Here is a 26,220-nt window from a genome sequence, read left to right as displayed (position 1 = left end):
GCATTGGAGCTACTTAAAACTCGAAAGAGTTTGTTTTGGCCTTGGCTTTGGATGATTGTAATGGAAATACAACAGAGTGTGATCCCTTGCTCACTTTATGAATACTATAGCAATCCAGACTCCAAGAACATGTGCCGATTGGCTGTAGTTGCCTATGAGTGACTTTAAGATGCAGGGTGGCTGTTTTGCCGGCTGTCTAACCTGAGAAACATTTCTCTGGAATCGCTGCAAAAGATCTGTCTCTGTCATTAATTGGATGGAATGCTCGCTGTATTAAACAATGTTTGTCTTGCCATTCACTGTGAGTGAAAACGGAGCGTTAAGGGGTACTTAAGAGAGTTGTGAATACTGGGCTTCAGCAATCAGCGGTAAATTAAGGTTTAAACCAGCTTACTTTTTTTTTTTTTTATTCACAGTAAAGGCGCTGTAGGGTCTTGTTAGTTACATGTTGCTGAGTAGGAACATTGAAATGTAGGAGAAATGAAATAAAAAGCTGCATAAATGTCATTTAGGAATTTTAAATGTAATTTTCTTTCCTTGTTCTGCAAACAATTATTCACAGCTCATAGATCTAGTACACTTAGACTGAACACTTCACTGGAAATCTCATCTCTTCAGAAAACCTATATCTATTCTGATAAGGTTCAGTTCACTAATTTTAGCTTTCTCTCTGCCTTGTTTTGAAGACCGAGAATTCATGGAGCAATAAAGCGAAGAGCATTTGTCAACAGCAAAAGCCACAAAGACGTCCATGCTCGGAGCTTCTCAAGTATCTGACCACAAACGATGACCCTTCTCACACCAAACCCACAGAGAACAGGAACAGCAGCAGAGACAAATGCACCTCCAAAAAGAAGTCCCACACACAATCGCAGTCGCAACATGTACAAGGTAGGCGGGCCCCCGCAGCTCGATAAAGACTCTGAGGTCTGAGCGCAGATTGTGCGCTCGGTCCCGTGGGTGTCTTCGTGGAAAGGGAATTCAGCAGTTTATTACTGAGGGGAAGGAAACCCTTGCGTGGACACAGATGGAGCATATCCTAGTCCGCTGATAGGCAGTATTCCGCTGCAACTACCAAAAGATCCCTGAAATTATAGCTGGGTGAAATTATAGCTGGGAAGGAATTGCAACATCCTGAGGCTTAGGGGAATCTCTGAATTGCTGAGATCCTAGAAGTTAGGCGTGATCCGGGCTGGCCCACTCATTAAAGAGCTTTTATTTTTTCCCTTTGGGTAATGGAAAAACCGAGTGGCTATAGATTTACTCTCTATACCTTAAGAAGTAGTAAACACTATTTATGTAGTCTCTCCTCATTAAGTGCATTTTTCTTTTCTTCTTCATTTACACACCACATGCTGTGCCTACAGATTTTATATTATATGTAAGGATTTAGAAATTCCTAAATTTTCTTTTTCTTTTTTCCCCCCTCAATTTTTTTTTTAAATTGCCTAGATTAAACAAAACATCTGGGTTGATTTTTATTATTTCCGTACTTTGCTAGAAGGCTGATGCTTCCAGTGTCAATTGGGGTGATTTGGGGAAAATCTCTGGGCAAAGATATAATTTTCTTCTTTGGTTCTTCCCCCTCAAAATGTTGTAGTCCAGGAGGCCCAAAGAGAGCTCCTTGTGAGTGACCACTGTTTAAAATAAGCCAGTTTCTGCTCTACCTCTAACATTATCTAGAAGGAGGCATATTCTAAAATAACCATTATAAACACCCACCTGTTTTTTTTTTTTCCTTTTGTTTCTCCGACTTCTCCTTCTAGCTGCAGAATGATAGTCCCTGATCCCTGTTTTGAACCATGATTGTTTCATACAGGTATGCTGTTGTTGCTGCTGATATTCATAAGTATTTTCTTCCCCACTGTTTTGAATCCCCTCCCTTCATCTCCTCCACATTAGCACAAGGTTTTTAGGAACTTCCCTTTAATATTTTAATTGGCTCTCCATTGGGTTTTCTGTGGTGGATATGTCACGTTCATTGTCCATCTCCTTCTGTCGGTTTGGAGAGATATATATTAATGATGTGGGCCAAGTTCCCTTACAGCTCCCTTTGTGCAGATTAGCTCCTGATGGCAAGCTCTGTCACAGTTATTTTTTGGGGGGACAGAACCCCCATGCTAAGCGACCCAGTCTGCTGCAGGCCTACAGGGAAGGGTAGCCTTTGGGGTAGCTATAGAAAGTGAGCAGAAGAGTTTGCTGTGCTTCTCTGCACCTTGTCATTCAGACATTGGTTTTCTGAAGCTGAACTTGAAGTCCTGAGCTCCCTAAAATCCTGTGATCAATGAACCCAGCCCAGCAGCACGTGGCTTAAAAGTCTTCTTACTTTTTTTTTTTTAAGCTGGTCCTTTTGGATTTTGAGGTTTTTATAAGACCACATCCACTAATATTAATCACTGTAAACTTACAAATCATGGTAGAAAGAAATTAAATAGGCCTCTGGAGGATTTATTCTCTAGGCAAGACCAGTTACATGTGGAGCTTGTTAAGATATATGTCTGTGGCAAAGCATAAAATCTTATCCCAGAATAAAACCCATTGGTTAAAAAAGAAAAAAATTCCTGTTACTAAGGGACTACAATTCTATTTATTAAAGGCCTAAAAGAAATAAAACATGGCTGACTATTAATAACCAATAAATGCTCAGCTTCAGAGATTAAGTCATTATTTAAAATCAAGAAGTAAAATGTACATGAACAGTTGAAGACTCTAATGAAGAGGATATGCTGAGATCCCCTTTCCAAATGTGCTATAAAATTTTTCCCCAGAACTTCACGTGTGCTTTTTGTAATATTGTGGGGTCATGTACTTTTCAGTTCCTTAGGATGATCCACTGGTCTTTGGTATGTGTTGGTGTCCCATTTATTCATTCATTCCCTAATGTGTTTAACCAAAAAGCATCATCTACATGAAAAAGAGGCATTTCTGTCCTTAAGGACCCCAGCAGTCTCTAGTTTACCAGTCCTTGAAACATTGTCCATTAAACTCCCAGTAAACCAAACCAATTCTCTTTGAGTATAGGAGCCTGGTTGATCTGGGGATTAAGTGCTGAATATGGTTTAGGGACTACACTCCTCCTATAGTTCTAATTTCTTTCTTTCCATGGGTTCCGTTAAATATGACTCCTGCTGATTCATCTTCTTCCCTCCCTTGCCCTTGGCCTTACCTATACACAACTACCACAACTGTTGGGGTCTTCCCTTGAGCATTTCAGAGTCTGACTACATCTCGAAACTGGAATTCAGTTTCTGATTTTCAAGGTACATGTATTGTGTCAAACAGCATGTAGTTCCTTATCTGGTTATATTTTCTATGGAACCTGTATGAACTATCCTAATTCTTAGTTGAACATCGTAAAAGTAGGCAAAGTTCCTTCATAAATGAGTTATTTTTGAAAGGCTCATTAAATTAGACATACTCAAAAATTAATGTGAAATCAGTTCATTTATCTGTATATATGTAGAAGCCAATTAATCGATGTGCCTAATTTGTAGAAGACAGCATGAGCTTCATATTTCTGGCACATCGGATAGATGATATACCATTCGATTGTTTAAAAACTAAATCTAAATCTACAAATTAAATATGTAAATACTATTTATCCAAGTAAAGCACCTAATTTCAGGCTAATTTGGACATAAATAATATTTTCCCATTTCAAAGGACCTTAATTACTGGTTTTGATTAATTTATTTGAAAGTCTGTTGAATATAATTCCTTTTGATAACAGGAAAAAGAAAACATCTTGACCAGTTTTGCCAGGAACCAGTTTTATGGCCCCACAAATATCATTTAGCATCTTTGGGTGTCAGTTTCTTCATCCATAGAATAAGAAAGTTTATTATAAAGACACTTTTGGTTTCAACTTCATGATTTTCATTGCATAAATAACTACTTTTGACCTTCTGAAAGTAGTTGCTTGATGAGAAAAAAGTTGATATAGACTTGTATACATGCAAGTGTATCTCCATAGAAGAGCTTAAGTACAAATGAAACTTGGATGTCTAGCTCAAGTACATTTCTCATCACATGTTCCCTATTTCTGTTCAGAATATAAGACTGACATGGAGATTTTGTGATGAGAAGACTCCCACCCACTTCCCTCTCATTATTGGGATATGCCTCCTATAGGAAATAGGACTTAGTAAAGACTGAAAGAAATTGGAGAGCTCTCTTTGCAAGTCTGTGGATCTCTCAACTGCTAAATACAATATCTAACTTCAGTTGTCTATCAGAGTTGGGGTTCCAAACTCCATTTAAGCCATCTGGGTCAATGCCCACAATTTGCCATCATTGCTCAATTAATTTTCAGTGAATGGAAAAGTTATTGCTTGAGCTTCGGCCTCATAGAAATAACCTATTCTCAGGGCTAGATATAAAATTATACATTTTAGGAGTAAAATCAACTGAATATTCATAACGTTCTGTCACCTTATAGTTACTCTGCTGTTTTTTTTTCTAAACAAACCATGTACTGTATTCCAAATTAAAACAGAAAACATTATTTCTCTCTGATGGTATGATGCAAATTTTGTATTCTTAACAGGATGGTACATTTTGGGAAAAATTCTGTTTTTGCATGTGTTTTCAAATGATAGTTTCCTGATGCAAATGTTGTTTGGAATTTGTTTTAGCATAATGGACTGTTCTCTGACTTTGATCCAGTTTTCAGGGATTCCCTTAGTTCAGCTTTCCAATTTTCCGGTCATGTTTCTAACCTGACTGTAGTAGAAAGAAAATAAATCTAAAAAGTACTCCATATTTCATAATTAGTTCTTTTTTTCTCCTTTAGCCAAACCAACAACTTTATCTCTTCCTCTGACCCCAGAGTCACCAAAGTAAGTATTAAGAAATGTAACCATTTTCAGAAAGGGAAGGGGGTTCTAATACATTTGGCTACAGCAACTCCATTTCAGTTTGTTTTTATAAATGTGCCATATCTTCCAGTGACCCCAAGGGTTCCCCATTTGAGAACAAGACTATTGAACGAACCTTAAGTGTGGAACTCTCTGGAACTGCAGGTAAGCCTTACTTTTCACTTGGAACATGTGTGTGTGTGTGTGTGTGTGTGTGTGTGTGTGTGTGTGTGAGAGAGAGAGAGAGAGAGAGAGAGAGAGAGAGAGAGAGAGAGAGGAGGGAATAGAGAAATAAATATTACTAATAGAATGAATTCTCAGTGACATAAAGATTACAAAAAAAATTAGACACAAAATTATCTGTAAAAATTTTCCATTGCTTATTTTAAAAAATGAATTATAAAAAAGTATTTTAAAGAGAAGGCGATTATCCTGTGTCAAAACTGGACCAGACCTTCTGATCTACATTTTCCCTCTGGATCCTCAAAGAATCCTATTTCTGATTAAGACACCAAAACTTGAGTAGAAGGAGAAATGAATATTTTGATCTCCCACCCAACAAATGTGCCAGGGATTATAAGCGATTTTGGTTAATTTCACAGTTGTCTCATGAGGATGGTGATAGTTTTCTCATTTTTAAGATGAGGAAATAAGTTTTAGAGATATGAGGTAAGTTGTACAAGATCATGGAGATGGAAAGCAAAGGGCAAACATTTGAATTCAGACTTAACTATTTATCAGCACCTCACTTAGAACATGTTTTCACTCTCTGTCACTCACCAGCATAACACCACCCCGTATGTCATTATTTTTATATCTTTCCAGCAAAGGAGAATACTGAAAATATGTACACTCATCAAAACAAAATGCTTTTATCTGTTTTTCAACAAGAGCAATTTCCTTCTTTATTTTGGACTTCTGATCTCCTTTAGCCAGTCTTTTCTGGCCTGACATGAAGAAGAAGGAGCTTGAACGAGTTGGACTAAGTGAAGAGTTTCTAGGCAAACTTCTGAGTTGGTTGTAAATAGTGCTTCTGGGCTAAGTGCTTTAGGTTTAGGTACTTGAGCTCCACCAGAAAGTGAATCTTAAGGTGGCTGAACAAGAAATTCTTTGGCTCTGGCCATTGCTGATAAGGACAAAGGAACAGTAAGTTAAACATGATGCTTTCAACCAGAGCTATGGTGCCTACACGCACCACGGTCATTGTCACCAAGTTTAATTTCACACTTTGAGTTTGCTAAATTACCTACTTATGAAAGGTCTACTGCATGAATGCATGATTTGGTCAAGCAGCAGAGTAGTTAATTTCATGGTATATAAATAGTGTGTGGGTGAAAGCAGACACATGCATATATACATGTATATACAAATATGTCTATATTCACACATATACATTTACTTAGAAGTATAGGCATAACATGGTTTCTTAAACAAATTATAGCTTACATGTATGACTAGAAGTAACTCTGTGTGTACACACTGTATGCAACAGTGACCCACTTATCTGACCAGTAAGGACCAATAATTTGTGGTTTAGTTACAAGATTGATACAAGCACACAAAATTTTGTAGTTTTACTTTTGCTTGAAACATATGAATAGACACTTGAATGTCACATTTTTGGTAGAAAAAAGAGACCTTTACCTTGAATGTAAGTGTATTAACTAAGGATCTCTTCAACTTTCTTGCACAAATCACACTTAAATTATATCATAGATGGTATCCAGTTTTTGTTTCTTGTTCTTGAAAGTGAAAGAATTAAAGACATTTGTATGACAATCTGAATGCAAAACTGTTCTAGATTTTTATAAATTTTCCCAAAGTTTTGTAATACCACCTTCCCACAACTAATTGCAACCCTTCTTTTAGCAATGTACCTTCTTCAATGTGTCTTTTTGTAGAAGTGACTTTTCATACTCACATTTCATTCATTTACATGATGTTTTACCACCTTACAATATATCAGTCATTGGTGTAATGAGCATTAACTGGTTTGGGAAACTATCCAAGGGCTCTTGGTAACAATTCAGCTGAAAGGAATCTATTAACAGGGGGTATTCAGAATGTTGTGAGGATTAGTCGGTGATTCTGTACCAATTGTATGTACCAATTCAAAAACACTTTTTATTATTCTGATTATAAATAATGTAAGCCTACTACAAAAAATCAAAAATATAAACCAGTTGGAAAATTATCCATTGTTCTAAGATATGACGATATCCACAGTATTGTTTTCTATGGATAGTTTTATACATTCATAATGACTATATGTGTATGTGAGTGTGTATATATAAAATTTTGCATTCCAATATTTCAATTAACATTTTAACAAGGATTTTATATCATCTCAAACTATTATCAGGCTTTTAGGGTACTGTATAATATTGATTTGTTTATTTAATCATACTTCCATTGTTTTATGTTAAGGTTGTTTTTTAATGTTACTATTTGGAAGCAGTACTGAAGTGGAAATCTTTATTCATACATTTTTAAATATTATTTTCTCAAAATACATTCTTAATAGTTGTTAATGTCAAAAATAATGATATAAATATCTTAGGAGCATCTTATATATGCATTCCCCCATTGCTTTCCAAAGGGGATACTTTTATTTATATCCCATTTTTAGCACTGAATGGACATTTCTTTTTCTTTCTTTCTTTCTTTTACTGGGGATTGAACTCAGGGGACTTTTCCAATAAGGTATATCCCCAGCCCCTTTTATTTTTTATTTTGAAACATGGTCTTGCTAAGTTGACCAGGCTAGTCTCAAACTTATGACCCTCCTTCCTCAGCCTCCAGAGTTGCTGGGATTGTAGGCATGTGCCACCATGCTCAGTAACATCCTTGCTTCATTACAACTTTCCTGACATTAATACTTTTTAAAGTATTAATGTAATTTACAAACGTGAACATATCCTTTAATTCGTGTTTCTTCTTCTATTAGTGAGATTATGGTGTCATAAAAGACCACTTAATTTTATTTTATTCTTGGTAGAATTTGAACATTTTTTCTTACTGGGAGATTATTTGTTTATTTGTTTTTTACTCACTTACTTTTGCAGTGCTGGGGATTAGGCCCAAGGCTTCTGACATGCTAAGCAGGTGCTCTAACACTGAGTCACATCCCAAGACCAAAAACTTACATAAAGAACTTATTTATAATTTTGAAAGCTTAGTAGCCCAATCTACTAAAAGGCAGGTAAAGACTTATTAAAAAATTTGTTCATATTAGGAATCTTTAAAATTTTATATAGTAGATTTATTTATTCAGTGTAACAATATGTATCTTATTAGTTTAAATCTTTTATTCTTGATATTGTTGAAAGGTTATTGGGTCTGATAGAAATCAATTTATCAACATGTTTTTTTAATTCTTGCTCCATGCTGGCAATATGTCAGGTCTTGGTCTATTTTATAGCAAGTGTAAGATAGAGTCATAAAAAGCATGGAGCATAATGTGGCTTGGTCATAGTAGGTGCTAGATAAATGTTCTCATGTTTAGGCATGAGATTCTAGTCTATTGGAAAAATAACACATATTGATAAGCATCATGGGAAGAAAAATTATTTATTGGATGTAATGTTTTGCCACTTTGTAAGGAAGATAGGCACATAGGGTGGGTTTTATTTGTTAAGCATGATGATAAGAACTGTGAAGAGGTAGGCTGGGGAAGCTGAGGTAGAGCCATATTGCATTACATGAGAAAAGGAACCTAGAGCTACTGGAAAACAGGAGAAGAGAAAGAGGTTGGAGGGTGCAGAAGGGGTCTGGAAGTTGAAGTTTGGAACCTGCCTAGGGGGATCTAGGAGGAGAAAGGGATAAGAGGAAAGACTTTTTTAAAAATAAAATTATTCTAGGTATGAAATGCTACACAGTATATGATGTCTATGGTCTCCATCTCTTCTAAAAACTTTTAGGGAAATGCATCATTTAATAGTGTTTGCAGGATATGACCAACATTTATTGCACTTCAGAATCACAAAAGAGGAAAGGGAGTTATCAAAGGAACCCTGTAACGTGGCTCCAAAGTTAAAGACAGCAATTGTGCAAAAGAATTAAAAGCATTAAGACAATAGCATATCCTAGAGAAAGAGGTAGGTGACCCATGGAATGGAGTCTGGAGGACATTGAGCTCTCAATAGACTCCACTGACTTGGGAAATCTTATGGGAGAAAAACATCTGCATCAGAGTTTGAAGCATGGAGGTGAAAAGGAGAGAAGGTATTCACATAAAAAGAGAAACTGGAAGACAAGAAGCGCGGAGATGGTTGAATAGCATGAATTCAGCCTGGGCAGTGACAAAATGCTTCTTCCCTCGTTAATCTTTTGGTTGCTAATACTCTTTTTTTTAAATCTTTTTTTTCTTGTCCTTAGTTTTCTCAAATTTAAAGTTACATTCATAACTCCCAAATGAAATTACTGTCTGACTCAAAGGAATAAAGTATATGTTGAAATATAATATTGCCAGTATTTCACCATTTTTTTACATACAAAAAAATGGCAACTGCATGTGCTTCAACCAGAATTTGCTATAAACAGCAAAGTCACCAAGAAAAGTAGACTGTGATGAATTTGAAAAGCAGATAGCATATCTCAGTGAAGTTGTATGAAAACCTTGCTTTGACGTGAGATAAACCCAAGTTCAAAATGTGGATCTACCTTCATGTAGCATATGGGCTTAGTTTGCTCATCTTCCCTAAGACTCAGGATCCCTATGCATCAGATGAAGGGAATAATAGTACTTGCATGTCCGGGGTGCTGTGGAGATTAAATATGAGATAAAACAAGAGTGCCAGCCTATTATACAAGTATTCATAAATATTAGCCTGTTGGTTACTAAGTCACAGCTAACTCTATCTGTGGAGGCCACTGTCCCTTGCTTCCCCTGTTGGCTGTCTTCACCTGACCTCTAAGATTGGTGATCTTGCTGCTGTATTCTCTTTGGCTCTCTCAAGTATGAAGTTATTTATTCTGTTTTGTGGCATGACACACCCCCTACCCCCGCAGCCCCCAACACACCTACTTCTGCAAAACCGAACAATTACTGCTTTGGGTATGGGTGTGGGATTTAGTCACTCAGAGCAGAACCAGCATCTCTTTCATATTCTCTCAACAACTACTACTTCTATTTTTATAAATTCTGATGATCAAATCATCCCATAATTGGCACTTTACATATATTTCTGACTCTCTGCCCCTTTATTATTAAAAAAAAATCTATATGTTGACTCTGGGTTCAGAGTAGATCTTCTGATTAGAGTGGATGTCTCTTTCCTGAAGTCTGAAAGTTAAAGATAGTAGTTGACATCTGTTATATTAAATAGGTTTCATTTCACTTGCCAAATGTCATTGATTGGTATTGGCTGCCAGGAGCATTGTGTTGAGAAAGACTCCAAGGCCCACTCTGCACTCAGTGGGGAATGTCCTGATCCATTAGTGATGTCTGCCATAGGTGCGGCACGGGTGTGGATAGGATGGATACAGCTTTCATGTGTTGATCTCTTGATCCTTGCTCTACCTTCTTCATCTGATTGGTTGAGGCAGAAGAAGTAGATCAAGCTGTTGTCCAAACCTCCTGGTGTCTTCCTTTTCTTTAGTCTCACAAATTTTAGTGAAATTTTCCAAACATTTAAGTGGAAATGTAAAGAGTCAACAAAATTCTAAGACCTCCCGAATAATGTCTTTGCCCCATCTGCAGTATCTTTGGGAGACAGGAGGGATGAGATGGGAAGCTTGCTTTATTAGGCATTGCCAGCTGGTCTGACTTCTTTGTGATTGTCCTAAACTAGCTCATTTTGGCTGATAAAAAAAATTCTTCTCTTTTACAGGTGTAAAAACTAATTTGATTTCAAAATAGCTGTTAGTAAGGCAAGATGAGAGGAAAGAGAATGCTCTTTTGGCAGAAGGCATTTAAATCTATTGCATATGGAGATTTTCAGAGTACTACAGGGTTTTTCTTTGTTTGCTTCTGAAGGGAAGTGCCAAATGTCAGCTCCAAAAGGTGATGGTTTTAACCACAGACATGAAGGAATATGGCTAGGGACAAAAGTGGCCCTCAAATTTCGTGCATATGTATGTGTACATTTTTTAATTGTTATGACCACAAATACTGGAAAAGCAATGTAACTATATCATAACTGAGGAAGAAAACAAGAAGAGTAATCAGCAATCTCATCACCCTAACACAACCAGATCTTAGCAAGCTTTTTTTATCTCCATTGATACATGCTTTTTTAATGGTTTTAATCACAGTGGATATGTGATTTCATGTTATTTATTTTTCAATTAATGTTTTCCCTTCATTTAAATCAACAATGATTATTTTGGTGAACTTGTAGCTTAAGAAAAACACTCATCAACTACTTCTTTCATGTAGATTTTTATATGGTAATTTTTGGACTTACCATTTAAACGTTCACTTTTCTGGAAGGAATATTAACAAACAGCATAAATTGGATACATCCTTTGGGTATCTACCTTTTTTGTATGTGACATAACTGGGGTAAAATAGACCAAAGCAAAATATGAGCAGGAGTCCGCTAGTTTTAAAAAGAAAACCATGGCATCAGAGAACTGGAAAGTGATTTTGACAGGTCATATAATCCATTCCTGTGCAGGGAGAATTCAAGAAAGGGAGACCCAACAAATTCTCTTTACAGCCCATTCCAATGCTTGGCAACTCTCACAGTCAGGAATTTCTTCCATATTTCAACCACATCCTTCGTTTTCTGTTTTCAGTCTCATTCTTCAAGACCAAGTGTCTATAACCATCAGTCCTTTGTTCCTTAGTTTTCTTTTCTGGAAAAGGTACTATCCTATTTCCTTGATGCCCAGAATAACAAAGCAGTTTCCTCTCCCAAATCAACTCTAGACTTTAGTGGCGGACACCTGCAATGCTCTGTGGGAAGGTGCGTGTGGGCCAAATCATATCTTCATCTTCCATGAGCACGAGTGGGAGAGTTGGGTACATGTTATAGGAATGTTCAGAACTTTATTGTAAGGCCTGTTTGTTCCTCCATAATCAAGAGAGATACAAGGAATATTTGAAACAGTAAAGTTAGCACCTTCTCAGTCAGAATGAACTAGGGTCAACCAGATTGCCAGAGCAGGGTGTGGAGCCCCTCTGTGCCAAGTGCTTATACGTTAGTACCTGGGGCGCATGCAGCACCCATGATTCCTGGGAAAGTGCAGGGTGGAGAGTGTGGAGAGCAGGCTAGGTCCTTTATTGACTAAATAGCAACTGCTATAGGGGTGATGTTGGTCCCCAGCCTTCCCCTGCTGTCTCACCCACTCCACGTTCTGGAAGCCTACAAAATATGAGAAGGAAGAGTCATGTTCTCTTTGTCCGGTCTGCCTGTCTTGGTGAGATTTTAAGCAAATTAGAAATTCTTTATTTGTTTTTCCTTGAATACCTGAATTGATGTACTACTCAAGCAAATCCCTGCTGTTAAATAAACTCAAAACTAAGTTGCAGAGTTAGCACTAGATGCTATAAAATGTTATAAAACTCTGAAGCAAAACAGGGGAAAAAAAAAAGAAAAGAGTCCGGCTGAAGTTGGATGGATGGTGGAGCCCAAGAAACGGAGCAGAAGCTTCTCCATCTATCAGAGTCATGCAATTAAACAAACAACCCCCAAAGAGGAGTCCTCAAAGAAAATTGTTTTAGAGTACACAATGAAAGACCAAACAAAACTAAACTTGTCTCTGACTTTTTTTTTTTTAATAAAAGGGGCTGCTTAAAATGATGACTGTAAGAGTGTGTGCCACTTTGCCCAGATTTGCCGTGCAGAAGTGTGAGTGATGTAGAGGTACTTGTTTATTATAGAGCACATTTCAATGCAGTAATCATAAATATTGCTAAGGTTGTGCTCTGTTGAAATATGACCTACATCCTCTTGATTGTTTGTGTTACGTGATTTGTCTGACACCCATTACATTCTGGGTAATAGCAGCCATTTGTTGCTCTGCACAGCAGGCTCTTTTGACAAAAGAAAATAGGCAGCAATAAAAAAGCTATAGTCTGAATTACATTCTGCACAGAGCTGCACTGCTGAGAGTTTGTGGAAGTGTGTTAACAATGCTCTGAACTGCCTCTTGTCAGCCTTCAGCCTGTAATGGCCATCTGTCCTCACATAAATCTGTCAAAACCTGCTAAGTTCAAGAGAGAGCATGGAATATACCTTGTAATGTCAACACCAAAATGTACACATTCTCCAGAAAATCAACACACAGGAAATAATCCGGAGGTTATGGGAGGCATTAGCACTGTTGATTTAGGCTTGTGGCATGAAATTGAGAGTCCAGCGATTAGCAGGAAGATGAGCAAAGGTAGCGATGTTAAGGAATCGAGTACTGACCTTCCTCCTGCCCCGGGGAAAGGAAATGTGGGCAGAGGAGGCGAGGTTGGAGAGATGCCCTGGGTTCAGGGACACTGCAAGGTTGGGGATCCCATCAGCAGCTCTGGAAAGTTTGGCGCTATGTTAAAAGAGAAAAAAAAACAACAACAACTCTTTGCCCTTTAGTTTTGTTTGGGCTGGGGTCTCAACCATATCTGGAGATAGATTTTTAATTAAGCACTTGGCGATAGGAAATCTTGTCATTCTTGCTATTTCTCAATCTTGAGCTGAGTTATTCTCTGGTTAAAGATCTTTCAATGAAGGGTAAAAAATTTAGGGAACTATCTAAATTATTTTCCTTTGGCCACCTCGGGACTAATCGTAAAGTAACTCCCATCCAATAAGCAAATATTACTTGTTTGGTTTAACAGGTGATGCTAACAGAAATTCACAGTCCTGATATTTTCACTCACCGGACATGTTGGGTTGTCTCTGAGCATTTTCATAAATTTCAAGCATATCTGAAAGAAAAATATACTGATTTAAAATATGAAAGAATTGTCTTTTTATTAAAATGAACCATGAGGTCCTTGAAGGTGGAATCCCTGACATAGCAGCATCAGCCATATCTTTCGGCACATAGTAGGTGTTTAAAGAACTCCTATTCAATGGCCAGAACCCATTTAATACATGTAAGAGGTAAAAGGCTTTGTTTTTAACTCAAAGAAAGTATAGTGTTGCCACTTCCAAGAGCAACTTGAGAACCAGTTATTTAAGCGATAATGAGCTTAGGTACTGGGACAGGGTTTCGAATTTTCAAGACTAAAAAGAATTTCTATATTTAAAATCCCTAGATAGCTGAGATATTTTTAGAACTCATCTCTAATAGTGGCCTAATTTGGTGTTTCTGAAGTTTAGGGTTTCTTTTTATAAATCGACAATGTCCGTCGAAACCCACGTTTGGGAGTACGAGGCGATGTCCTATGGAGATTCTTGAGGGCCATGGTGCTCCATATGTGGTCTGGGCACCTCCTCATTAAAAATGTTTAGCCAGCTTCTGAAGCAAATCATGGGCCCCTGAAATGAGAGCCTTTCTGTTCAAGGAGAAACTGGAAAAATAACAATGAGCAAAAACAGGTTGTGAGAAATAAGCCCAAGAGACATCCCTAAAAGAGTTTAAGATCTATTTTGAGAGAAGATACAATTCACATTGAAAGGGAGATAAGCAAGAAGACAGCACTCTCTGTCCTGTAGGAAGTGAGTGATCCCAGCAGTAGATTATCAGAGAGGTACAAAGGACCCTCACTTGGAGTGACGACGAAAAGATTTACAGAGTTGGGTTGTAGGAAGTGGTATGTCACTTCCTCCAATTTAAGGGCCCCATCATTTGGCATATTTAACTGATATTTATTCCGAAAAAAAGCTTATGCATCATTATTTTCTAAGCATCTTAGACGCCCAGGAGGAATATTTGAAAACTTGCCATCTCTTTCCTGGACACCAGTGTCTTTAAATTTGTTGTGTTGGTAGTTGAAGGTAGTGGGTGGTGGAAATGGAGCAGGGCAGAAGGTACACAGAGCTAGAAAAAGAGAGAGGAGAGGAAAGGGACCACACTAGACTTCTTAGATTGAACAGAAGATAGCGGAAGCAGAGGGGGCGTACCTGAGTGGCACAGGTGTTCTGTTCAGTCAAATGTTCATGCCTGTCAGCTGCAGCAAAGGCAGGAGGGGCTTCAAGAGCAGCTGCCGGCCAAAGCAAGTCTTCCAGGCCCAGCAGGGTCTGCCCCTCTGCACGGGGCCTTCCTGGGCCTTCCAGGATTTTCTGGAATGGGAATCAGGTCAAACCCTTTCCTATTTTGATGCCCGTCATCCTCTCATTTAGTAAGATTACCCATGATTACTCAAATTTGCCAAAAAATGGGTGTAGAATGGTTCATTTGGGGGGAGAAAGCGTTGAGTTCTCCTTTTTTTGTTTGTATGTGTGTAAAGTAGGAGAGCAAGGCAGCATCTTCCTCTTCATATCAAAATTTCATGTGGCTTTCTGTGACCTACTTGGTTCTTGATATATATATATATATATATATATATATATATAAAATATATTTTTTTTTCTCCCAGCAAGGTAGGATTCTTTTTTTCCTTGAAAAACGTGCAGTTGCCTCAAGTCTAACCCCAGGCTTGTTAGCGGGCTGAAAACTCTTTTTTGCTGAATAGCATTCACCCATCCTTCTAAATAGACAGTGTATTGTAAACTAAAATGTTCCCTTGTAAGCATGAAGTCATTTGAACTCCAGCCTGCCCTTCTTCAAAGTCCCCTGGACTCTGGAGCCATTTCACAAGGCTTCTTCCTTGGTGTGGAGGGAGGAGGAGAATCTGCTGAGGGGTGAAACTTAGCGGTAGCTACCATACTCCACAGACCTCCTGCCTTGGCCTGGGATGGAATTTTCCACCCTTCCGTGGCAGAGGAATAAGGGCAACAACTGATGGGTGTTCCCCTTTCTTCCTTTATTTCTTCTTTATTTAATTAGTTGCCAGAGCTCGGATTCATTTCAATCCTTCCGTCTCATCGCCCTCACTGATGTGCTCTAAATAAAATGGTCCACTGGCGCAGCGATATTTACTGTTACCGTTCACTTAGGTTTCTGTTGCAGAACCATATTTTAGACAGAATGTATCAGTTATGCTTACAAGAACGTATTATACCTACATTAGCTATGGTTTACTAAGCTAATGAACTGTGGAGACAAAGAATCATTGCCGTCAAGTCATTGAGTGACTCGGGTTCCCTGCATTCGTCTGGTCTGTCGTATTTTACTGACTTGGAGGATGCCTCTGCCATTCCCACCCTGACCAATGTTTGCTTTCATTCCCTTTTTTTTTTTTCAATTTTCAAAATTGCTTAATTCCCCAGCTTCAAGGTTACATTTTCTTGATGGGCTGAAGAGCCCTGAGCATATGCCTCTTTTGCAATATTCTTTGCAGACAAATGGAACTGAGGCCTATTCTGTGGCTCCTGAGTCTCATTGCTTGAATTTCCACGAGGCAGCCTGTACCGTATCCTTGAAGGAACGAGCAGTGTGATGGCTGGAGCTGTGGGGTTCAGGGGTGACACCTTCACGTTGCCTGGGAAGCAGGATTTTTTAGCATTGATATTTGAAATACAAAATATCACAGCTCCTGCTGCTGCCTGGCGCCGTTGATCCATCTTTTCTTGGTGACAGAGGCTTAGGGGAAGAGTCTGTTTTTCAAGTGTTGCCCTGAATTTAGCTTCTTCCTTCTTCACTCAGTTTTAACCCTTGTCTGAAATCTCAGAAAACTTAGGAAACGTGTCTTGTCATTTAAGAACATCATCTCTGTCTCTTTTCTCTCTTTATTGCTGCTCTTTTTTTTTCTTTCTTTTTTTTTTGCCTCAGGCCTCACTCCACCCACAACTCCTCCACATAAAGCCAACCAAGATAACCCTTTCAGGGCTTCTCCAAAGCCGAAGTCCTCCTGCAAGACTGTGGTGCCACCGCCATCAAAGAAGGCCCGGTACAGCGAGTCTTCTGGTACCCAAGGCAATAACTCTACCAAAAAAGGGCCTGAGCAGTCCGAGTTGTACGCGCAGCTCAGTAAGTCCTCAGTGCCCAGCAGTGGACACGAGGAAAGGAAGGCCAAACGGCCCAGCCCACGCCTGTTTGGTGACCATGACTATTGCCAGTCAATTAATTCCAAAACGGAAATACTTATTCACGTGTCACAGGAGCTCCCAGACTCTAGACAACTAGACTATAAAGATGCCTCCTCTGCCTGGCAGGGGCAGATTTGTTCTTCCACAGACTCAGACCAGCTCTACCTGAGAGAGACGCTGGAGGCCAGCAAGCAGGTCTCTCCTTGCAGCACCAGAAAACAGCTCCAAGACCAGGAGATCCGAGCCGAGCTGAACAAGCACTTCGGTCATCCCAGTCAAGCTGTTTTTGACGACGAAGCAGACAAGACCAGTGAACTGAGGGACAGTGATTTCAGTAATGAACAATTCTCCAAACTACCTATGTTTATAAATTCAGGACTCGCCATGGATGGCCTATTCGATGACAGCGAAGATGAAAGTGATAAACTGAGCTGCCCTTGGGATGGCACACAATCCTACTCATTGTTCGACGTGTCGCCTTCTTGCTCTTCTTTTAACTCTCCGTGTAGAGATTCCGTGTCACCACCCAAATCCTTATTTTCTCAAAGACCCCAAAGGATGCGCTCTCGTTCAAGGTCCTTTTCTCGACACAGGTCGTGTCCCCGATCACCATATTCCAGGTCAAGATCCAGGTCCCCAGGCAGTAGATCCTCCTCAAGGTAAACCTTGTCGAAAGCCACCCGGGCCTTAAGGTGCTGCTCAGGAAGTCAAAGAAGTATCCAAACCCCACGGCCGGCCCAGCCCCCCCCCCCCCCCCCCCCGCCGCCATTCCTCTTGGCTGAAACCACATTGTTAAGTGTCCCTCCCTCCCTCCCCAGGTCCCCTTTCATCTCTCAGGCCTGGGCGCAGTGCCTTGAGCCAATGCGATCAGAGAGAGCAATTTGTAAGAAACTTGTTCCTCTAACTTTTTCCATTACCTGGAGAGCTGCCCTGTGCCAGGATAGTTGAGATCCATGCAAGATAAAGCTGACAGCGTACCAGACCTGGTGCTCAGTGTTCACATCAATAAGGAAGCAGAGAGAGAACACATCCCTCCCGGGCCCCTGAGCTGACTAGCTGATCACAGGCTGTCACTGGGAAATCTCACGAGGAGCTAGGAAGGAAAAGCCAGTTTAAGTAGCCCGGTGTTCTGCGGGATGTTCAGTAGCGCCAGTAAACTTGGGGTCAGTGGCAGTGGCAAATGTCCCTTTCCTTTTTCTCCTCTCTCCCAGGTCCTGCTACTACTATGAGTCAAGCCACTACAGACACCGCACGCACCGAAATTCTCCCTTATATGTGAGATCACGTTCAAGATCGCCCTACAGCCGGCGGCCCAGGTAATGAGGCATGTCCTTGTCCTTGGGCTCCTTATATCCCTTCCTTTAGATGACAAGATGGTATCTAAAGCCCTTCTGACCTCCCCAAATTACCATTCATCTTGCTCCTGCAAATGGAGGTGGTTGACTTAATGACGAAGTTGTGTTTCTCAGGTATGACAGCTACGAGGCGTATCAGCATGAAAGGCTGAAGAGGGAAGAATACCGCAAAGAATACGAGAAGCGGGAATCTGAAAGGGCCAAGCAGAGAGAGAGGCAGAGGCAGAAGGCAATTGTAAGCAGCTGGGAGCTAACTTTCTTTTTAAAAGAGGGTTGCTATTTTTTTTTCCTATGTGCTTTTTTCTTTTTTTTTTTTCCTTTTCTCTTTTTGGTAGATTAGAAAATAAACGAAAGCTAAGGCTTTGTCTAAATGGGCTATAATCAGCCTTTTGGCTTTAAAATATCAATGAGTTTTCAGTCGCGCTTAACAGAACTTATTGGAAAAAAGTGCTGTGTCAGGAGATTCCCCATTCTAGTTGCATTTGGAAGTTCATTACTGTTTTTGAGTTTTGTTTTGAAGAATGGAGGGAGTAGAGGTTTATTTGGGCAGATACTGGTTTCATCTGGCTAGAGATGAATTTCTTTTTTCCACTCTTTCTGGTTGCTTCTTTCTCTGAGTGGACAAGGGGGAGGTATTGCTGTTTGGTTTCCGTTTTCATCTTTTTGACAGACTCAAGGATTGGATTGTCCATGAAGAGACTGGGTTCATGTTAGATTTAAAGGCGGCTGTAGAGGAAGATTTGCTGGGGAAGTCATCATTTCTTAGTTCAAATGGGTCAGCCCCTAACTCGTTGGTCTCTGAGGGTCAGTACTCTTTTTTTGGCATCTGCTAATAAGTAGACTTTCTCCCAGCTCCACACTGCTGCTTATGCACCTAGACCTTAGATGGCATAATGAAGCTCTGTGACGGTCAACACCCCATACTTGCCCATGGCAGACACTCCTAAGCAATTCTGGAACTCTGCCCCACCAAGCCCCCACAGAGTCTTAGGGTCTTTCCCCAACATGGTGCTCCAGGGAGCCCTGGCTACTCATTCAGATATGGCTCTACTTTGGCTCATTGCACCTGAGGCCTGTCTATGCTAGTTGCTAAGTTCAGTGAACATCAGCATTTGACATGTTTTGCTTATGAGCTAACCAGGGCTTAGGGAAATGATTTTAAACCATAGAAGTTGGATTTCTATGCTACCTTTAAGAAAACCCACTAACATCAACAAAATTTTGAAAAACCTAAATAAAAGAGCTGACTCATAGAGTCCAACTCAAGCCAGCTGGAGGAAAGAGGCTAAATGAGAGGTTTGTTAATCACAGGCATCGAGGGGAAAGAACCGAGAGGTAATTGAACAGTTAGACCCAAGTTCTGGGGTGTTTGCTGCCATTTAACTTTGAACCTACCAAAGACTCAATCAAAGGCCCTGTGCAAATTATAACACTTTTCCTCCTTTTTCTCAACTTTCAAATGAGCTGTGATATTAAGATTTGCCAGAGAATCATTAGTTAACACTTACAAAGACTAATGACAATTAAAAATTCCATTTTTCTAATATTGCTATGTTTAATTAATGGCCTATTCAATAATTATAATAACTCACATTTATATAATGCCATATAGTTTACAAAGCCTTTTAATATGGCACATTACAATTAATCATTACAAAAGAGTATCATGTTAAGCAAGCATGTAGGAAAATAGTTATTTTAGTGTCTGCAAATTCATATTTTAAAAAATTCTTGACCCCCCCCCCAATAGGATATTAAAGATAGAGATTAATAGTTTCATCTTATATGTCCTCATTTGGTCAAAACATAACTGAATTCGAAAGCCAGATTGATATTTTCATCAAAAATATATAAATTGGGCTGGGATTGTGGCTCAGTGGTAGAGTGCTCACCTAGCGTGGACGGGACCTGGGTTCGATTCTCAGCACCACATAAAAATAAAGGCATTATGTTGTGTCCATCTACACCTAAAAATAAAGAAATAAAGAAAGAAAGAATCATATATATATATATATATATATATATATATATATATATATATATATATATATATAGTGTGTGTGTGTATTTTAAGCTTTTCAAAGATAATTTAGCTCCCAATTCCTAATTAGAGTAAAGAAATCCTAAAGGAAAGGAGGGCAAAGATTTCCTATACCTGCAATGTGAAATATGGTGGTTATTAACCCATGGATAGTTTGATTAGACAGAATTAATGTACAGAATGTGATTGAATTTTAAAGACTAAATACAAAAATTAATGAAAAAATTAATTAATACTTTAATATCAATCTGCAAGAAAGAGAGCGAGCTGTCTTTTTGTTAGTTTGACTCTTTCCAAACAGATGGGACAGTGTTATTGTTCTAGATGAGCCAGAAGCTTCCTTGGGGCTTTCATCCTCAGCTTGAAAGCAGAGACCACCTTGCTTTTCTTTGTGCCTCACAAGTTGAAGAGTTCCTCAGTTTATTCTTTGACTAGGACAATCTTTATAAGTTCTCTTCAAAAGAGGACTTGTAGTGTTGCAAATGTCAACTTGGCTTCTCTGAAATCATTTCTTATGAACTAGACATTGGTAGGAGTCTTGATTTGGGAATATGTTTTAGTTTTTGTTTTTGAGAAGCAGATAAAAAAACCAAAAAACCAAGACAAAGAGATTCTTACAAATTGAGGGACCCGTAGGTAGTAAGTGCTTAAGAAAGATTTGGAACTTTCTTTTTTTTCATTATTTTTATTGCTTCATGACAGCTATACATAACAGGATCATTTTGACATAATTATAAATGCATGGAATATAGTTGGCTCCAGTTCAGGACCTCATACTTACCCTTACCCTCCTGGTTCTCTGTCCCCCTGTTCCCTTCTCTCTACTCCACTGGCCTTTCTATTTATTTACATTTTTTTTACATTAGAATTTTGTGGATATATATAATAGTAAGTTTATAGTAGTATATAAACTCTGAAGTATATTCAGGTATGTACGTTGGAAAATTTGGAACTTTCTGTTGAACCAATTCTCCCTTGGACAATTATGTGCTATTTTTGTTTAACACAAATGAAAACTCATTACTTTCTTTGACAAACATTTGCTAGATGCTTAGGATATAAAATTAGATAAGACCTGGTCCCCATAACCAGAGATCTTCAAGTCTGATAGAGTTGCAAAACAGGCAAAACAGTGTGATAAATGATATGATAGAGGGTCTGTCTAGGGTGCTGTACTGGCATACAGGTGAACCCCCAGACATGGGAATGAGGAAGGACATCCCTAGGTAGATTGAAATGATCTGAACCCTAAAGGAAGGGAGGGCAACAATTTCCTATACCTGCAATGTGGAGTATGGTGGCTATTAGCCCATGGATAGTTCGAGTAGGCAGATTTATGATACAGAGTGTGATTGAATTTTAATGACTAAATACAAAATATAATGGAAATATATTTAATTAATACCTTAATATCAATCAGAATTTTATCTGATAATGGCTTAGACATATTGAGCTAAATTTTATTATTAAGATTGAATTTTCAGTTTGTTTTACTTTTTTTAAATGTGGCTCTTTGACAATTTAAAATTACCTACATGACATTTTTTTTTTTAGTATTGCTGTCCAAGGCAGAGACAATAGCTTAAACTAAGTTTCAGGAAAACAGTTCAATATATTAGGAAACTACTAGTCTTTTAACTAAAATACTAGGGCACAAGAAGAGCAGGAAATAAGTTGAGAGGTTTGGTGAAAGGCAGATTCTGAAGGGTTCTATAACTCATGCTAAAGATTTTGAAATCTATCTTGAAGGCACAGTGAAACTATTTAATGAATTTACCCACAGGAGGATTTTCTGATTGATTTCCTTTCTCTAAATGGTCTGCTTTCTTGTGCCATAATGCATTTGCAAAGTATGTTTTTATGGACTTGAGCACAGGGTTACAGGAAATAATTTTTGACTCATTTGGACTAAAATTAGCTTAAAATTCATTTACGAAGTAGCTAAGGGAACTAGAGCCGTCCTCTAAGTTGCCTACCAGGTAGGTGACTCCCCTTTACTTTTGGAGACACCCTCAAAGTGATGAATGATTAGCAAATTACATTTGGAATATCTTGGATGCAATGCTGGATTAATCATTCATCAAACCCTTCACATATTTAGGGGACCATCAAAACAGAGGCTCCAAAAGGAAAATTTTAAAGAATCATTCAAAATATAAAAATATTTACAGAATTATTGTTTTCTAGCTTTGTCTTTTGGACTGTATTACATTTTTTTTTTAGTTCCATAGTTTAGGATGACTGAAAACTTTTCATTGCTTGTTCCTCCAAAAGTCTAAGTCCAGCCAAACTTCATGGCGTCAAATCAGAAACTAAGAGAATACTATTAGTTATTACTAGTACAGAATTGTACAGTGTGGTGGAACATCACCATTGTTTCCTCAGCCATTCTCTTACAATTCCCACCTAAACTCTTTCTCAAAAGCCAATTGACTCTCTGCCTTTGTATGTCTCCTAAACTTGAAATAATTCAAATTACATTGGGCTCTGCAAGCCAGAATTTAGTACTTACTGTCTAAACTGTTACTGCTCTAATTTCTTGGTGCATTCTACTTCCAACTGCATTTGCAATCTTCACAGTTTCCCGCCAGAAAACATGATAATGGGATGTTAATTTAAAGGACAGATCTAGACATTATGATATGGCTCAGTGCTTAAAACCAAACCCAGATGTGCCTGGGCAGTGGCCATCCATTTCATTGCTCTTTTTTGTTGGTCATTATGCAGCCCTGGAGCCAGGAACAGTATGTCATCACCCATGACCACAAACTTATTCCAAATGGAAAACAATGAAGTTGTTTCAGTTATTCTTTTTGAAGGAAATGTATTAGGTTTTCATTGTAGCCTATCAGCCTACCACACCCCATGTTCTCTCAGTGCTGGAGTAGTCAAGCCTTTTTAAGAAGCAGTTTCATGTATGGGATTATAATATTAGATTGCAACTTTAAATTCAGTATTTACACATTTTCAGTTTCATGGTAAGATGGACAAATTCTAGAGATCTGCTGTACAACATATTCCCTATAGTTAATAATATGATAATGTGCACTTTGAATTATGCTAAAAGGATCCTTCTCATGTTACATGTTATATGTTCTGCATTTCCCTCTCCTTTCCCTCTATGTAGTAGTAACTTTCCTGAGAGGGAAAGAGAAAGAGAGAGAGAGAGAGAGAGAGAGAGAGAGAGAGAGAGAGAAACACCACAAAGGGACTTTATGGAGATGACAGATAAGTTTACTATCTTGGTTATAATGCTGGGATGGGGTGCGTGTTATCACCCCAACTAGACATTTAATATGTGCAACTTTTCATACATTAATTATACTTCAATTACATTTATTTGAAAGTAGTTGCCATGTTTCATACTTTCTGACTGGACAGTGTGTTTACTTGCATCTTGGTTTTTAGTTGGACAGTAGCTCTGAAGTAGAGGAGGCTGGATTTATTCACATTAGCCTTCCATGATAAGCAGGAAGATTCCTGGGTAGTAGTGAATGAGGTGACTGCAAAATGACTGGAAAATTGTTTCTCCCTTAAGGATGCCTCTGAGTAGCAAACACTTATTGCAAGACTTCTGAATTAGATGAGTATAGTCAGTATAAAGAGAAAGAAGGAAAACAAAGACTTTTAATGCATCTTTTCAGAGAGTTGGTGTTTCTTTCTGTCATCCGTATCCTCCCATCTCACCACTTACCTCTCTTGCTTTGTCTTTAGTAGGGTACCTTTGTACACCCTTTCTTGTCCCGGGTATTCATAATCTCTTGGGAATTTTGGTTTTGTGTGTATGGTGCTAGGCTTCAGACTCATGGTCTGAAGCATGCTTAGCACATTCCCTACCCCTAAACTACAACTCCAGCCCTATCTATCTTGAGGCTTTTCGAGGAAGTCATATTGCAACTAATCTGGAAATGAACACACACCCTTCATTGTCAAGGTCGATAAGCAGTTAGCAGGAGAGGAGGAAGTTTGGCATTATTGGCTTGGAAATGTAGAATAAAAGTTCTGAGAAGCAAATTCCAAGTTACAATAGGCTCTTCCTTGTAGGGATCTAGCATTATAGAACATTTTAATGAGATAATCCAGAAAAAATGCATTAAACACAGTCCTTGGCCTACGTAGGGTTCAATAAGTGTTGATCTCCCTACTGCTTTCTGTCTTTCCTTAGTTCTTTTTACCAAGCAGCTCACTGTTCGATGAGAAACAACCATTGTTTGTTTTCCTTGGCTAACTGGGAGGCTCTCTGCTGTTTTTGATAAAGATTTTGGTAAAGCAAAGTGGTTAATTTGGTCATTTTTGTTTCCTTTTATTTATCTCCTGTGTTTTGGTATAACGAGGATTTAGTATAGCTGTTAATACAACGTAAATCTTCAATTTTATTACCCACCCATCAGCAAACTAGCTTTTGCGAAAATTGAAGCTAAAAGTTATTTGATAAATGTTCCGTCCTCCTCAATAGTGAAAACTGGCCTGAAAATCATTTTTCAAGGAGCTTTTTCCAAAGGTTTCGAGTTCCTTCAAGCCTTTAAGAAGTTGGAAATGTTATTAAGCATTTTGATTTCTTTTCCTTTCATCTCCTGTTTAGAAATTAATGTCTTGAAAAATTGGCTGCAAATGTTAAGGTTTTTTAAAGATATGAAATCTATTCATCTGTCTAATACAACTGCAACATGTTAAAAAGCATTGGTTCTTTGCTAGACATCTCGGCCAATCTTGGAAAGATTTTTGTCTTTACGTTCTAGACCTTTAGATGCCTTCTATTTTCCTTTTTAGCACTTGGAAAACAAAGCCCTTCAATAATTTTCTCAAATGAAAATTTCAACATGCATTCAGTCTCTGCTCCTTGTAAGGGACTGCAAGATAGCAAGGCCTGGTCCCATCCCTATGTTTCATAAAGAGAGATGGTAGATGAAAAGGTAATTTATTTATTTATTTTTTTAATTTTTTTTTTGTTAATGAAGTGTTTATTTCTCTATTCAATCTGTTTCCTTTCATGTACTTTGTACCTTTGTCAATGAATAGATAGATGATAAATAGATAAGAGATAGGTAAGAGCCAGGTAGATAGACAGACAGACATATAGCTGTTATGCCTTCTTTTTTATTTTATTTTATTTTAATTTTTATTGTTGGTTGTTCAAAACATTACATAGTTCTTGATATATCATACTTCACACTTTGATTCAAGTGGGTTATGAACTCCCATTTTTACCCCGTATTCAGATTGCAGAATTACATCGGTTACACATCCATTGATTTACATATTGCAGAACGGCCCTCGGATTTCCTGTTTCTTCCCTCTAGTTTGTCTCTTCTTTTCCCTGCAGAATGCATCAGTGTCCATTCTAAAAGGTCCTCTAGGTTCATCTTCTTTTTTTGTGGATCATTGTTGCATACAACTTTGTGTAAAACTGCAGTTCAGGAGCAGCCCCTATATCTCTGCAAATGGGTGTACATATGGTCGATTTTAGCTTTAGCTTCAAATTTCCTTGAATACATAGACTGTGTGTATTCCCATAATGGTAGCTGAGCAATTTCTTTGCTATGGCTCAATTTCTTTCTCTCCTTCTGCATTTCCCTCTCCTTTCCCTCTATATAGTAGTAACTTTCCTAAAAGGCTCATTAAAAAAAAAAAATCCATAACACGCATGCAAGCAGGCGCCAGGAAATTTAAGTTTATATAACAGTCCCATCCCATTTGGCTGTTTGGCTGAAGCTGGCTGTTTAAAGAGAATGGAATGTGGTGTTGTGATTGCCTTGCTGATGTGTGCACACTGCTCCAGCATGAGCCTCACCATCCATGTCTACTCATCGACTGTCAGGATGTGCACAACCACAGCCTTCATTTGAGACATACAATCTACATGGAAATGGACCAGGCAGCCTGAGCTGTGTGCTCTGCTTCAACTGGCCACTTCTGTAGGCTCAATAGCCATTGTCAGAGGAATTATGTTGGACCCAGTA

General features: G+C 38.6%; 1 protein-coding gene across 4 annotated transcripts in view; it reads left to right on the top strand.

The window, feature by feature from the left end:
* The window catches only part of PPARGC1A (PPARG coactivator 1 alpha), a 609,045-nt gene that overhangs the window by 570,503 nt on the left and 12,322 nt on the right, over window positions 1-26,220 (top strand). For all 4 annotated transcript variants that reach the window (XM_081303149.1, XM_081303148.1, XM_081303147.1 and 1 more), the window contains 6 exons: window positions 687-891; window positions 4,793-4,838; window positions 4,948-5,021; window positions 16,608-17,523; window positions 18,076-18,180; window positions 18,334-18,454. In XM_081303149.1, the coding sequence (XP_081159275.1) occupies window positions 687-891; window positions 4,793-4,838; window positions 4,948-5,021; window positions 16,608-17,523; window positions 18,076-18,180; window positions 18,334-18,454 (1,467 nt within the window). The remainder of the gene's footprint in view (window positions 1-686; window positions 892-4,792; window positions 4,839-4,947; window positions 5,022-16,607; window positions 17,524-18,075; window positions 18,181-18,333; window positions 18,455-26,220) is intronic.

Source organism: Spermophilus citellus (assembly GCF_964194105.1).
Source record: "Spermophilus citellus genome assembly, chromosome: 8".
Taxonomy (NCBI): domain Eukaryota; kingdom Metazoa; phylum Chordata; class Mammalia; order Rodentia; family Sciuridae; genus Spermophilus; species Spermophilus citellus.
This window is presented reverse-complemented; position numbering and strand designations above follow the sequence as displayed.